At 39.8% G+C, this 14,965-nt stretch overlaps 1 protein-coding gene across 1 annotated transcript in view; it reads right to left on the reverse strand.

Annotated features, from left to right (window-relative positions):
- Positions 1–3,063: 3,063 nt before the first annotated feature.
- The window catches only part of LOC129137333 (coiled-coil domain-containing protein 144A), a 99,891-nt gene continuing 87,989 nt past the window's right edge, over positions 3,064–14,965 (reverse strand). The window contains exons 15-19 of the mRNA XM_009430727.5: positions 12,860–13,147; positions 12,057–12,271; positions 9,492–9,720; positions 7,977–8,057; positions 3,064–5,655 (exon numbers count right to left, since the gene is read on the reverse strand). Coding sequence (XP_009429002.4) covers positions 8,016–8,057; positions 9,492–9,720; positions 12,057–12,271; positions 12,860–13,147 — 774 coding nt within the window. The 3' untranslated portion in view covers positions 3,064–5,655; positions 7,977–8,015. The remainder of the gene's footprint in view (positions 5,656–7,976; positions 8,058–9,491; positions 9,721–12,056; positions 12,272–12,859; positions 13,148–14,965) is intronic.

Genomic DNA, 14,965 nt, shown 5'->3' on the forward strand with positions numbered 1-14,965 from the left:
TATAACAGTCAGGTGGGGAAAGTCAAAGAGTGTTTCTTTGACAAGTTCCTCTAAAGGTGGCAGTAAACTTAATGCCTTTCAGTGTCTCCTTTTTGCCATAGACCCAGAGAGAGCAAGAAACACTTGACAACCCCAGATTACTTCCTTAGCAGCCAAGGCCAGCATTTTACCTAGAATGGATTTTGGCTGTGGGGAGAACATGGCAAGCATGCAGAGATGTTTGGCATTTGGTAATATCTGGGTGAGAGTTTTCCAAGCTCTTATGAAGTATATGATGCACAAGGCCCATTTCTAAATATTGGAAACATCTTGCTGTGAAAGCACATGATGTCAGGAGTTAAGACCTTTGATGACGCCATGCACCATCACCAGTCTTTACCTCTTGAATGGGCTTGCACATGGCTGCTCCTGTACTGCTGAAGTCCAGTGCCAGTAGTTTATGTTTCCCTATTATTTCATCAGCCCAATACAAATTATTGTCAAAATTACACCCGGAGGTGCTAACAGGAAAATAATCTTCTCAGTAAATGCATATTTTGTGAGTCTCAACTTCCAGAAATTGGTCATCGAACAGTGTGAGTTAGTGTCTTTCTATCTTGGTTGTCACCTTTATTATATTGTAGGGGTCTGAGGTGTGTAGAGTGAACACCTCAGAGTTCCGGTTGCCCTTGTGGGTTTTGCTATCATAAACCCTTTCAAAGCACACATGCCTGATTGCAGAAATGAATATTGTCCCGACAATCAATATAGAATTCTGGGTCATTCTTCTCTTTACTTTTCCTAATAGCTTCTGCTAAGCTTGTGATATTCTGTGGGATTATATCACATGTATCTGTCATATGAAATGTGATGCAAGGCACTTCTATCAAAAAGGCCCTTGTCATGCCAGAGAGAACAAATCCTAGATTGAGGTAATCCACATTTCTTATTGTTCTATAAGTGAGCACTGTCACAGAATAATCAAGATTTTGGTCTTTTAAGGCCAAAATAAGTTGAAATGCCTCAAGGCCAAAATAAGTTGAAAAATGCCTCATGAAAATGCCTCAAGGCCAAAATAAGGTTAAAAATGCCTCGTGAAGAAGTGTTCCTGGGATCTCTTCATTTAGTTTTTGAATTCTCCACAGAATAAAACATAATGAAAGTCCTTTATTTCCATTCTCATCGTATCACTCACTCTCATCTCAGATGTGGACTTGTTTCTCTTTCCTGAAATCCAATATACTTGGAGTCATAAGGCAAATATTTAGCTATTTCAGATGTGTTGCCTAGAACTATTCATGGAGGCACTTCACCAGGGTTTCCAAGCACCAAATTGTGATATTTGCTTCCACGTTTCCTAGAAACAAGTTATCATGAGGTTGTGTTTGTTTACTATACATGAACACAATCTGTTCAAGTCTTAATAAAATGGAGCCATATTTGTTTGCAAAGAACCCACACACTTCACAGTGGCTTTCTGTAGATAGATTTGATGAACTTTATATATATATTCATTTCCCTCTCCAGATTTTTTAAAACTATCAATTTGCCCATCTTTGGTGGAAAAACAGCTTTTCCTTCTATCTTTCTGCAACTTGTGGCCATTACAAATGCCATTTGCAAAAAAACAGTCTAACAACACTGGATCGATACACTATTCACACATTACTCTCTGGATATCTTCATTGACCTTGCTTGTTGTTATGCCATCCTTTAGCTCATTGCAGAATAAAAAAGTGGCTTTTAACTGTTTGAAAATGATATCATAGTAAAATCCAACATGGAAGAGACATTCAGAAAGTTCATCAGTGTTTGAAATCAACTTACACTTTCTAGCAACTCTAGAAGGCATCTTCTTTAACTTAAGAATTTTGTAGATGGCAACTATATTAAAACTCTTTCAAGGTATCTTGTAGTGATTACGGATTCACGTCTTTGTATCTTGAGAGAATGATTTTTAATCTCTTTTATTAAGTCTAACATGATTTGGCAAACCAGTGTCTCAACAGGGGAACCAAATCTGCCTTGGAACTATACATTAAGTTTAAAATAAATTATTTTTCAACTTACTAGAAATACTAAAAATAAACAGCCCTTGACTCAAAAATCTTCCCTGGCACCACATCTGCATTTATACCCTCTTTCATTGTCATCTTGTGAAATGATATATTACCCAATTTTGCTGGTAAAAACTAATTAGAACATTTATATTTAAATCGTGCTTAACAGTTTACAGAAGTATTTTTCATTTTCTTCTTGTACCCAGTGGCAGAATTTTATGATTCTGAAGCACTTAGACTCTCATCATCTTTTTGCAGAAAAGTAAAACAAAACTAACAATATGATTTTTAACATCAGCAACTAGGATTTTGTAATTTATGTATTAAAACAAGCATTTAATTTGTTCTCTTTTAAGCTATTTGGCTGCAATGCTTTCTTAAAAACTTTAGATCTGCTCTTCTGTGATGTGTTGGGACATGAACCCAGATAAAGAAAGAAGGTTAAGGCCTCATTTAACATGGGTCTATTATTACTTTTCTGTGCATTAAGATCATAAAAACACCATCAAAACTATAAGCCAAAGTGCATTGACTGAATTTTTAATAACAATGAGACACAAAAAACTAGTTACAATTTACTTATTTATTTTTGTTAAAACAAATATTTTATAATTTTTATAACCTTTTCAAGAGACAGGGTCACGCTATGTTGCCCAGGCTGCAGTGCACCATCATTTCACACTACCACCTTGAACTCCTGGGCTCAAGCAATCTTCCTGCCTCAGCATCTGGAGTAGCTGGGACTACAGTTGTGTGCCATTGCACCCAGTTTTTGTAATTTTCCAGTGGTTGAAAGATGGTCAAACCTTAGACAAAGTTCTTAAAATAAGTCAAGCATAGTTGAACTATTTTTTTCCTTACCAATTCTATAATTGATATACCTTGTCATTATTGGATTCACTTTGAGATTCCCAGAAATGGACTCCTACTATGAGTGAAGTCGCATGTTGATGTTACCTATCTGGGGTGATCCAGAGTGTTCTTGGTTGTCTTCTTCAAAGAAAGAATTCACTCAAAAGACCAATTAGTAAAGCAGGCAAAAGTTTTATTGGGGAAGTAAAAGTACACTCCAACAGAAGAGTGGGCTGACCCTGCTGGAAACAGCCCCGGGACATTCTGCATTCGATATTCTATGGTCTTGCTTCTTTCCTTGTCCAGTTCTCACCAAGGCTTGGGGGGATCATCCCTTACTGTGGTTCATGTACATGCACTGGACGCAGTGATCAATACAAATCCCACCCGACGGGGACGTTGCTCATTACTGCCACCCGGGAAGGTCATATAGCCATCAAATTTGTACTCATTGCACCTGTGTGGCTCTCAAGAATTCTGCTTTTGCCTTTTTTCTCCCTTATCAGGATCTAGTTAGCCACATTTTGAGTTTGACCATAAAGTGAGTACTGGGCATCTTAAGAGGTGGTCTGGGCTGTTCCTTCCGACATGGGTACCTCCCCTCCTGCCTGCTGATATCTGACTAACTGCCTCCTTTCACGTTTATCCCTTAAGGAGTTGGGACCCAGAAATCTTTTGGGAAATAGGGTGGAGGTCATTCTTCTGTAGCTACTTCCTGCTGAAAAGGGGCGTCGAGGGTCTTCTGGTCCCTCCTCCTTGCTTGCTGTCATGGCAAGAGGGTTTCAGAGGTTGTTGTTGTCTCTCAAAAGGTTTGACCCACAGTGTCCAGAGGAGACATACAGAAACTTGGTTGTCCTCAAGGGCAGGAAAGAGGTTGATATCCTTGTCACAAGACCATTTGAAGTCTGATGGCTTCTAGATGGGATAAAATAAACTTACTTAGTAGATTCAAGAAGCAAGGTCCAGAAAAGAGAATAAGGAAGATAGAGGTCAGAGGTCCCAGGAAGGGGAGGAGCCATGAGAATCAGAACCAGGTGACACCCCAGTAGCCCCTTCCCAAAGGTGAGAAGCCTAGTTTATGAGATCTCAAATGTGCTCCTGAGCCTGCCCTGATCTCTTAACCCAGATCAGCACTCTTCTCCAAGCACAGCCAAGTTCCTCCCTGAGCTGCAGCCAGCATGTCAAGACCTCTACCATGTTTGAGAACTATAGCTGCGAGAGAACTGACTTGCCACTGTAACTCTGTTATAGCAACCAGTCGTTTCTATCCCCTGGGCCAATTCCAGAGACAGGCTGTGGTAGGTTCAGGAGTAAGTGCCAATGCTGGCTATTCCCATCATGGCACCTGTGGTGATGCCAAGCCCAACGAGAAAGGGAATTAATTGAATTGCTTGGTGGGCCCCAGTGTGAGGTTATAAATAAGAGCAAGGGCAGAGAAGCATCACCTGGGGCAATGAGATGCTAGGGGTGAGGTAAGCCAGCATGCGTGTTCTGGTCCAGTTTGCAGAGAGGCAGAGGTGGGCCTGTGTCCCACATAGAAAACAAAGTTCTGTCATACGTAGACAAGAATGGATACGGAAGGAGGCAAGGTCAATTCCAAACATTACCATTGTTGGCTACGCAAGATGTGATATTCTGTCACTAAAGTTGCAGCTGCTAGAGGAGCCAGACATGAGTGAGTAGTTTGAATAGGAGGATGGTTCTTATTTTCCCAGAAGAGCATGTGTCTAGTAATGTCAAGGAGAAGAGCCTCCAAAGGGAGTTAAAGATTTGAAATTTTTGCATGACCCCTACTGGCTTGGTAAGGTAGAGAACCTTACTTGGTATTGGGAAATTTCAGTTTCTAGAAAAAAAGAAGTATGAGAGGTATTGACAACGGTGATGGTTGTGTTGCAGTGCACAGGGTTGAGAGAACCCACCAAAGTTCCAGAATCTGTGGCAGTAGTTATGCCTAGGAGTACCTGACTGATGGTGATGGGGGAAAACAAGGGGCCTAAAATAGTGCAAGTGGGCTTAAGAAAAGCCTGAAAGTCCCCTTTGCTTGTGTTAGGTACTGTATGCATCTCTGGAAAGGTTTTGTATAGAGAAGCCTCAGTGATAGGTGAAGCTAAACTGGGCTTGAGAAGTTGCCTATTCTTGTATCGTGGCTGAGTAGGCTGTTCCTGCCCTGGATAGAAATAATTCATGCTTAGCCCATAGGTTGAGGGATAGGAAGATTTGGTGAACTTCAGTAGTTGTTGAGCTGCTTGTAGATTTTTTTTTATATATAGTTGTGGGCTGTTGGGGCCTATGAGGGTGATTTTAGCTAGAAGCATTAGTGAGCATAGAGCATTTGGCTGCATGGTCCCAACGAGAACAGATTAGAGCCAAATCAAGATGTCTGTTGATTATGGAAAAAGAAGTTGTTAACTCAGTGAGTATTAGAGAGAACACCACCCAGATTATTGCTTTGAGATTTAAATCCAGGTAGGGCAGAACAGACCTTTTCCTGGCAGTGGGTGGGGGGTGGTATTGGTTCACAGTAGCAAAGACATATTAGTAAACCTGCAAGGAGTATTACGATTCATGGTATAACAATCCAAAGCATTACTAATTTACTTATCTTTATTCTTTTGGCTTTGCTTGAAGAGGAGTTTGAGACCCTGGAGGGGCTCAGTGGTCCAGGTGTCCAGTGGGACCTTTACGACTTCCTCTGCCAGAGATGAGTCATACAGCTTTACCTTGGAATAGTGGATCCACCTGGTGATCCCTGGCACCATAACTGCTGTAGGAGCGGAGAGCAAATCAGTATAAGGACCTCTCCAAATAAAACTCAGTTGAGAGTTTGGAGTTCCATCCTTCCAAGTCTTGATGAGAACTTGAGTTCTCATCAACTTGGTGGGTATAAAATTTGGTCAGAGTTTTCAGGATGTGAAAACATCTTTTGGCCTAGTTTTTGAGCCCCCTGCTGAGACTGGGATAGGAAAGTAACATAATTAGTGAGTTGGTAAGTTTCAGTATCCAACAGGAAAGCAAAGAAAGGATCTTCCACATAATAACTCGAAAGAACTGAGTTGTAAGTTAGAGGTGGGTATGTTTCTCAGCCTTAGTAGAGCAATACGTAGTAGCTCTGGTCATGGCTTTGAGGTTTCCTGGCATAATTTTTCCAAGGTTTGCTTGAGAGTTTGGTTAATTCTATCAACCATTCCAGAGTGTTGTGGATGCCACGAGGAATGTAGAAAGTAACTGATTCCCAAGGCCCGACAAACAAGTTGAGTAAACTGTGAGGTGAAGGATGTACTGTTATAACTTTGCAGCAACCTGGGAATGCCAAACCGGGGGATGACCTCCAGGAGGAGGGCCTTTACTACCCCCACTGCTTTTTCCATTCACACAGGTAAGCTTCTATCTAACCTGGAAAGGTGTCTACAAAGACCAGAAGATATTTATACAGGCAGGAAGTTGGTTTAAGTCAAACTGCCAGTCCTCCCCAGCATAAGTACTCCTCCATTGGACTGGCTGGAAAAGAAAAGGAGGTTTGGCTCCTTGTGGGATGTTTAATGTGCAAAGGGCACAGGCCCTGCAAACTTGTTCAAGAGTCTTGGAAAGACTTTTTTTCCCCAAAAGAGCCATTTGCACATTATTGAAAGGTTTTTGTTGCCAAAGTGGCAGGAGTCATGCAAAACATAGCTAACTTTCCATTGAACATTTTAAGGCAGATGTAGGACCTCTCTCAGTTGATACCAGCCTCCAGGGCCTCATGTCCCAGTGCCCATTCCTATTCCTCTGGTGAGTACAAGGGGCTGGTGGCTTTGGATCCTCAGTGGGAGGATGAATTAAAGGAGGCTGAGGATGCTCTGCTGGGAAATTTCCTAAGCCATTTATAGGAGAATTATCCACTGAGGGGCTCACAAGAGCCAAAATAGCAGGGTCCAGTTTGCATTTTTGGCAGAGATTCTGATCTTCTTTTAAAGCCATAAAGGCCTGGACATAGGGTACCTCTGACCATTTACCCTGTCACCTGCAAAGTAGGTCCAACTGCAAGATGGTATTAAAATTAAGGCTACCATTTTCTGGCCAGCCTTCCTACAGTCACATAGCTTTGTATTGAGGCCATGCAGAGTTACAAAAGAAAACTACTATCTTTTTCTTTAATGTCTGGGGATCAATCTTGTCCCAACTTTTGAGAATGCATCCAAGGGGTGAGTCCTACAGCGTGGAGTGTTGAATGTCCGTCTGAAAAACAGAGAGAAGTAAAGGCCAGGGGAGAGTGAGCATCCTCGCTCTCTGTCCATTCTCATCCATTATGAAAGGGGAAGAGCATCCTCTCCATCTCTTTCCCACACCAGGCCATGCAACCCTAGCCTGTGAGGAGATTCACACTTCATGCACCCTTACTGCATGCTCCCAACCGAGCAGTGACCTCTTTCTCTCATTTGGTCTGTTGACCCCCCAGGTCCATAGGTCTCACCTCTAATTATAGATGACTGTACCTAATTATAATTTTGTAGCTTTTTCTGATAACCCTCTGCATACAGGCAAAGCATGTCGAGGCCAGTGCGGAGGGCCAGAGACAAGAGGGAAGTTGATTGGTAAATCCCGGAGAATTCAGTGGTAAGAACATGGAAAGAATATTGGGTACTAGCCACATCCAGGAGACCCCTAGACCGAGACCACAGCACCCGAAATTTACCTAAATTCCTTCTAGAGGTGGAATAAGTGCAGAGGAGACAGTGACAGAGCATTCAAAAAGTCACTCTATTGGAGCCTATCCGAGAAGAGAGAGGACAAAGTAGGTGGCATTGGCTAGCAAGAGAGATGCTGCGATGGCATAGGCAGCAGGACCAACTGTGAAGAAAGACAGGGTGGTAAGTCCCCAAAAGTCAGTTGTGAGAATGTGGAAGGGATCAGAAGCCTTAGGGTCTCTGTCAAGAAGAAAGCATTCTGTGCCTGGAGGGGCTCTGTTGGGCATTAGGTGGACATGCTCCAGCTTAGCACACAAAGCAGAGATGCCAGGGAGCTTGATCGGCATGCTCAGCATTCTCATAGTCTATGCTGGATAGGAGCAGACATGTGAGAGGAGACAGCAGGGAGCATAGCCCTTACCTCACAACAGGATGCGAGTCACAACACCGAGAGATGTTGTCAAGCCTGGAGTTCCAGAAAGTGTCCTCCATTCTTGTCTTCCTGCAAGAAAGAATTCAGCCAAAAGATCAGTTAGTAAATCTAGCAAAAAATGTATTGCAGAAGTGACAGTATGCTTTAAGAGAAGAGTGGGCCAACTTGGCTGGAAGCAGCTCCAATACATTCTGCATTTGATCTTTTTCCTCACTTTCTTCTTTGGGTTCCTGCCTGTGTTCTTGCCCAGTTCACACACAGACTTGGGGGACCCTCCCTTACTCTTGGTTAATGCACATGTGCAGAACCCAGTGATCAAGACAAATTCTACCCAATGGTGGTGTTGCTCATTACTGCCACCCAGGAAAGTTGTATAGCCATCACATTTGTACTCACTGTTTCCACGCAGCTCTTAAGAATTCCCCTTTTGCCTTTCCCCTTCTTTATCTGAATGTAGTTAACACATTCTGACGGTTCAACCATAGAATGAGTGATTACTGAGCACCTTAAGAGTCGTTTTGGGGCGTTCCTTCCCACATAGCTACCTTTCCTCCTGCCTGCTCATATCTAACTAACTGCCTACCCTAACAGTTGGATTGCAAGGTTCTTGTTCAATTGAACCTTGAAACATTGAAAGGGTCATGTCCCAGGGAGATGGGAACCCTGTGCAGTTTTACATGCAATTCTGAGTAGGAAGAACAGAATGGATTCTGTTTGGTCACATTTGCTATTTAACTACTTTTGATATCATTGCCATCTTAGCCATAAATCATTCAAGTGATGGTAAGATAGACATAAGTGAACTTCACTTTACGAATTCAAATATTGCTTTAAGTATTTAAAAACTGCTGTACGATTGCACAGCAACGGGCACATTTTACAACAATTGATATTAAAATGCTAAAAGTACAATAGCAATTAAGGATGTATTCATGTAAGAAAATCACAAAACTTTAAACTGAAAAACAGAAATCTTTTTCAGTGTTACAGGTTCATAGAATTCATAAAAAGTATTTATCCTGGATTCCTTTACATAATAATCATCCATATGTGGTTAGGTGTTTGAATATCAATCATTTACATCTGATTAGAAGTGGGAAATATGAGATGCTACAGGAAAACTTTAAAAACATTATGAACCCAAGCCAAACTAAAATCAATTAGAAAGTAAGCCAAAGCATCTCAAAGTATACCTTTAGTTGTTAGGCAATACCATTCAATTTCCAAAATCTAACTTAAATGCAATTTTTACAGAAATTTAAAATGTGCCGGTTTAGTTACATTTATTGAATAAAGTTAACAAATGAATATCTCTTGACAACGAGAGCTCCAAGGACTTAAAAAAAAAGCTGTAAAGTGTGTTTCCTTTCCTTAAAAACACAGATAATTATGACCTTTATTTAAAATACATAAGTCAATTAGACAACTGAATATTTTGCCAAAAAAATATAAGAATTATATCAGAAGTCTGAGAAGGAAAGAAAAAATGATGCTACACCTAACCTTTGACAAGTCGCTCTCCATTCTGATATTTGAAGACAATGAGTTTAAGGTAGGAATTCTTAAGGCTTCTCTTGGAATATGTATTCTTCTGAGACCTAAATTTTCATTAAGATTTCCGTTGCATGCTGACTCTAGGACTGGCCTTGTAGTATGAGAAGTAAATAAAGATCTGCTCCACTCTTTTTCTTGAAGAAGTTTGGTACTGACATCTGCTAGAATTTCTTTACGTCTATGAAGATTGCAAAACACAGATACTGAGTATTTTGGGGTTTTTTTTACAAATTATGTCTAAATTACTTGCATTGTTTAAAAAGTCACCATGAGTCAATGAAAGATACCACAAACCATGTTTTAACTCTGAAAATGTATGAGAGCACATGTATCGTACACAGTTTTAATTTTAAAATTGTTCTAAAGAAGTACATGTACTCCTAGAGGATTTTTAACAAGTAATTCAAACAAAGTAGGGAGGGAAGAGCAAAAGCTATCAATGATGTACGGATTAACAGGTGACATTTGTTGCCTTCTGAAATGGCTCTATTTATAAGATTCTTAAGGATGCCATTAGAAATACTTGCATTTAGGCTGGGCATGGTGGCTCACACCTGTAATCCCAGCACTTTGGGAGGCCAAAAGGGGTGGATCACTTGAGGTCAGGAGTTCAAAACCAGCCTAGCCAACATGGTGAAACCCTGGCTCTACTAAAAATACAAAACATTAGCCAGGCATGGTGGCGGGTGCCTGTAATCCCAGCTACTTGGGAGGCTGAGGCAGGAGAATCATTTGAACCTGGGAGGCGAGATCGTGCCACTGCATTCCAGCCTGGGACAAGAGCAAAACTCCATCTCAAGACAAAAAAAAAGTAAAAAAGCAAATAAATACTTCTGTTTAAAGGGTAACTACATGAAATGATAAACATGTTAATTTGCTGGACTAGAATCACCATTTGACTATGTATAAATATATTAAAACATCATGTGTTACTCCTTAAATATATAGGAGTACCAAAATATATCCAAAAATATAAATCCAAAAATATTTTACTCCGGTGAAGTAACTAAAAGTAAAATAAAGCTAGAAATACTTGTATTCAGTAAGCCAGATACAGAAAAAAACTATCTCTCAAAGACACTTTCAAGCATTTCTTCTTACCACCCTTGTACATTTCACCCATTATTTGAGAAGCATTTGGCACTGGGGAATCATTCAGAACAACAATTCCCTGGGGAGAAGGAGATAGCCGAGATCAAAGAGAACTCAGTCATCTCCAAAGGCGATTTACTCCTAAAATTGTGACCCAGGCATCAGAAGTGGGGCCTGCCCTTTTGGACTTCCACCCACCACCTCAGGCTGACCAAGGTGTTATTTTTCACCACTTTGTGAATTATATTTCCTTTCAACCCTGTGTTAATTATTCTCTAATTCACAAGTATGCCCTTATGTGGCATGGAAAAACTATACAAAATACTTTGTTCCAAGGTGGCCTCTAATGATAATACCAAAGATCGCAATCCATGACAGTTAATTTACTGAGTGCCAGAATGTGCAGAGGAGTAGAAGTACCTGACCCTTTTTCAGTTTAAGTTGTAATCTTATAAAAAATAATTAAATTCATTAATATTTCTTGTAGGGGAATGCTGACAAGCAATTGTGCAACAATATCACTGTCTAAATTATGAAGCTTCAAAGATACTTGGCTGAAAGACTAACAGGTCAGGTTAACTAAATAAGAATATTAAGGGGATAAAGAGCCATATAAAACCAAAAAACAGGCCAGGCACGATGGCTCAGGCCTGTGATCCCAGCACTGTGGGAGGCTGAGGTGGGCAGATCACTTGAGGTCAGGAGTTCAAGACCAGCCTGGCCAAGATGGTGAAACTCCAGCTCCACTGAAAATATCAAAATTAGCCAGGAATGGTGAGAATATGAAAGGTCATACTCAGGAGGCTGAGGCAGGAGAATTGCTTGAACCTGGGAGGCAGAGGTTGCAGTGAGCAGAGATTGTGCCACTATACTCCAGCCTAGGCAACAGAGTGAGAATCCATCTCAAAAAAACAACACACAAAACAAACCAAAAAACACATCCAAAAACAGGGGAGTGACATGAATTGGCCTGGATTAACTTTTTTTATTTTTATTTTTATTTTATTTTATTTTATTTTTGAGATGGAGTCTCACTCTGTCGCCCAGGCTGGAATGCAGTGGCGTGATCTCGGCTCACTGAAACCTCCGCCTCCTGGGTTCAAGCAATTCTCCTGCCTCAGCCTCCCAAGCAGCTGAGATTACAGGAGCGTGCCACCATGCCCGGCTAATTTTTGTATTTTTAGTAGAGACGGGGTTTCACAATGTTGGACGGACTGGTCTTGAACTCCTGACCTCAGGTGAGTGACCTGTGGATTAACATTTTAAAGGTAAGTTCATTTACTAACATCATTTTCCAAAATTGTTTAATCTAGTTAGCTTTCACTTCCCCCTAATCTCATAAACCTGTCTCACTAAAAATTATGCTTTTGAGGCAAATTAATGAGCTTCATTTCTTTTCTATGATTCTGTGTTTTGACTTACTTGTTTAGTTCAACTGACAAAGATTCTCTAAGTTTTAATTCTTCTAGATACAGCTCCTTATATTTTTCCAATTCTGTTGTATTACAGTCCGCTTGTGAAGTTCTTGCTTTGTAGAGTTTGAATTCCAGATCTTTAATTCTAAGTTCCATCTGACTTTTCCTAGTAGCATTGCTTTCCTCTTTTAACTGTAACTTGTCATGAGCTATTTTCTGTGACTAAAACAAATTGAAAGGGTACATTAAACAAATGATTATAACCTGAATAATTACTGTGTATTTGTTTCTTTTTGTTTTGGGTCGGTGATCTAGAGAGCATTTCTAAGTATGTGAAAAAAGCAACCGAAGTTTAATATATTTATTATGAGTATCAACTAAATTAATAATTTAATCTGAATTGTAAAAAAATGAAATCATGCTTATGGTAGTACTCATGAAATGTAACATTCCAAAGAATAATAAAATCAATTTAAATTCTGAAAAATTGAGCAATATAACTTAAGAATACTTCAAGAGTATAGTATAATTTATAAATCACATTTTTCTTCCTCTGTTAGTCTTGTTTTATGCCACTTGTCTTAGCAATCAAATGATTCACTAATGAGAATCATTATTATGGAAGATCAATTTAGTTACAATAATGACGGCAAGTGAAATATTTAAAGAGAGAAACAGATACCACCTTCCTTCTAGAAATCTACCAAACAAATTGCTACAAGAGACGTAGAGGAAACACATACAATGCATGTATCCCAAATATAATTTGCACTGAAATGAATGAAGGCACCTTATTGATAATAAACTAACCTGTAAAAGTAGACCAATGTTTTCTAATTGTTCTGCTATCTCCTGCCTTGCTCTTTCTTTGACCTCCTGTTTATAGTGTTCCAATTGACCACGTTCTAACATATTCATTTCCATGTGACTTTTGAGGTTTACTAGTTCTTCTTCCAACTTCTCCTGATCCTTCTGTAGTGTTTCACGTTTCTCTTGCATTGTTTTCATATATAATAGTGCCTGTTGAAGAACTTCAATCTCTGCATCCACATGTAGACCTTCTGAAGATGCAGTTTCCACTGCTTCTGTAAGATCAGCCTGCATGAGTAAAATAATATGGTTTGGTAATGAAGAAAGAAGACAGAATAGTCTAATATAAAACTAATCATTTTTTAAATAAATTCAGTTTCAATAAAATGTTATCTATACTGCAGTAGATTCTTAAAACATGAATCCTTGAATTACCTAGAAAATCAAAAACAAATTTAAAACCACCAGGAATCACAAAAATATATGTTTTACACACATCATCTTTGCCACACAACATTTTTACGTGATAGTAGGCTTTCATTTTCCTGATTGTTTAATGTATTTCCTCTTTAAAATTGCTCCAAGTCATTTCTCTCTTTTTTTTTTTTTTTTTTTTTTGAGGTGGAGTCTCACTGTTGTTGCCCAGGCTGGAGGGCAGTGGCATGGTCTCGGCTCACTGCAACCTCCGCCTCCTGGGTTCAAGTGATTCTCCTGCCTCAGCCTCCTGAGTAGCTGGGATTACAGGCACCTGACACCATGCCCAGCTAATTTCTTGTATTTTTAATAGAGACGGGATTTCACCATGTTGGCCAGGCTGGTCTCGAACTCCTGACCTTGTGATCCACCCACCTCGGCCTCCCAAAGTGTTGGGATTACAGGTGTGTGCCACCACACTCAGTCTAAGTCACTTCTTAGTACAAAGTCTCTTGCCCCCTCACACCCTTTGTCATTCCCCATAATTTCTAAAAAAGTTTTAGGGACACCATATTAAATTATCCAGACCTAAGCCAATAAATCACTCTGAGAAGGAGACTTGAATATAAGACTCTAATTAATGAATCTTTATGATAAAAACTCCAACAAATTAGGCATAGAAGGAACATATTTCAACACAATAAAGGCCATATATGGCAAAACCACAGCTAACATTACACTGAAAGAGGAAAAGCTGAAAGTCTTTCCTCTAAGAACTGGCATAAGACAAGGATACCCACATTCAGCACTCATATTCAACACAGTATTAGAAGTCCTAGCCAGAGCAACTGGGTGAAAAAAAAATGAAGGGCATCTAAATTGGGAAAGAACAATAGAAATTTCTCTTTGTACATGGCCTGATCCTATACATAAAAAACCTAGACTCCTCAAACAAACTCTTAGAACATTTCATCAAATGGCTACAGAATACACATTCTTCTCATCAGTACATAGAACATTCCCCAGGATAGACCATATATTAGGCCAGAAAACAAGTCTTAGCAAATTTTAAAAACTTAAAATCATATCAAGTATCTTCTCAAACACAGTGGAATAAAACTAGAAATCAATACCACTTACGATTGCTAAAAAATAATAAAATACTACTCAGGAACAAATTTAACCAAGGAAGTGATAGAGCTCCCCTGCAAGAAAACTATGAAACACTGATGAAAGAAATGGTAGAGGACAAAAACAAATGGAAATATATCCCATGCTCATGAATTTAAATAATTAATATTGTTAAAATACTATCTGAAGGAGTCTACAGGTTAAATATGATCACTATTAAAATACATATTAGTCTATTTTCACACTGCTATAAAGATACTACCCAAGACTGGGTAAAATGTATTTTAAAAGAGGTTTAATTGACTCACAGTTCTGCATAGCTGGGGAGGCCTCAGGAAACTTACAATCACAGCAGAAGGGGAAGTAGGCACATCTTACATGGTGGCAGGAGAGAGAGGAGAAAGTGAAGGGGGAAGAGCCCCTTATAAAACCATCAGATCTCGTGAGAACTCACTCACTATCATGAGAACAGCATGGGGGAAACTGTCCCCATGATCCCAATCACATCCCTCCCTTGACATGTGGGGATTACAGGTCTCTTCCTCCACACATGGGGATTAT

Source organism: Pan troglodytes, chromosome 18 (genome assembly GCF_028858775.2).
Source record: "Pan troglodytes isolate AG18354 chromosome 18, NHGRI_mPanTro3-v2.0_pri, whole genome shotgun sequence".
Taxonomy (NCBI): Eukaryota; Metazoa; Chordata; class Mammalia; order Primates; family Hominidae; genus Pan; species Pan troglodytes.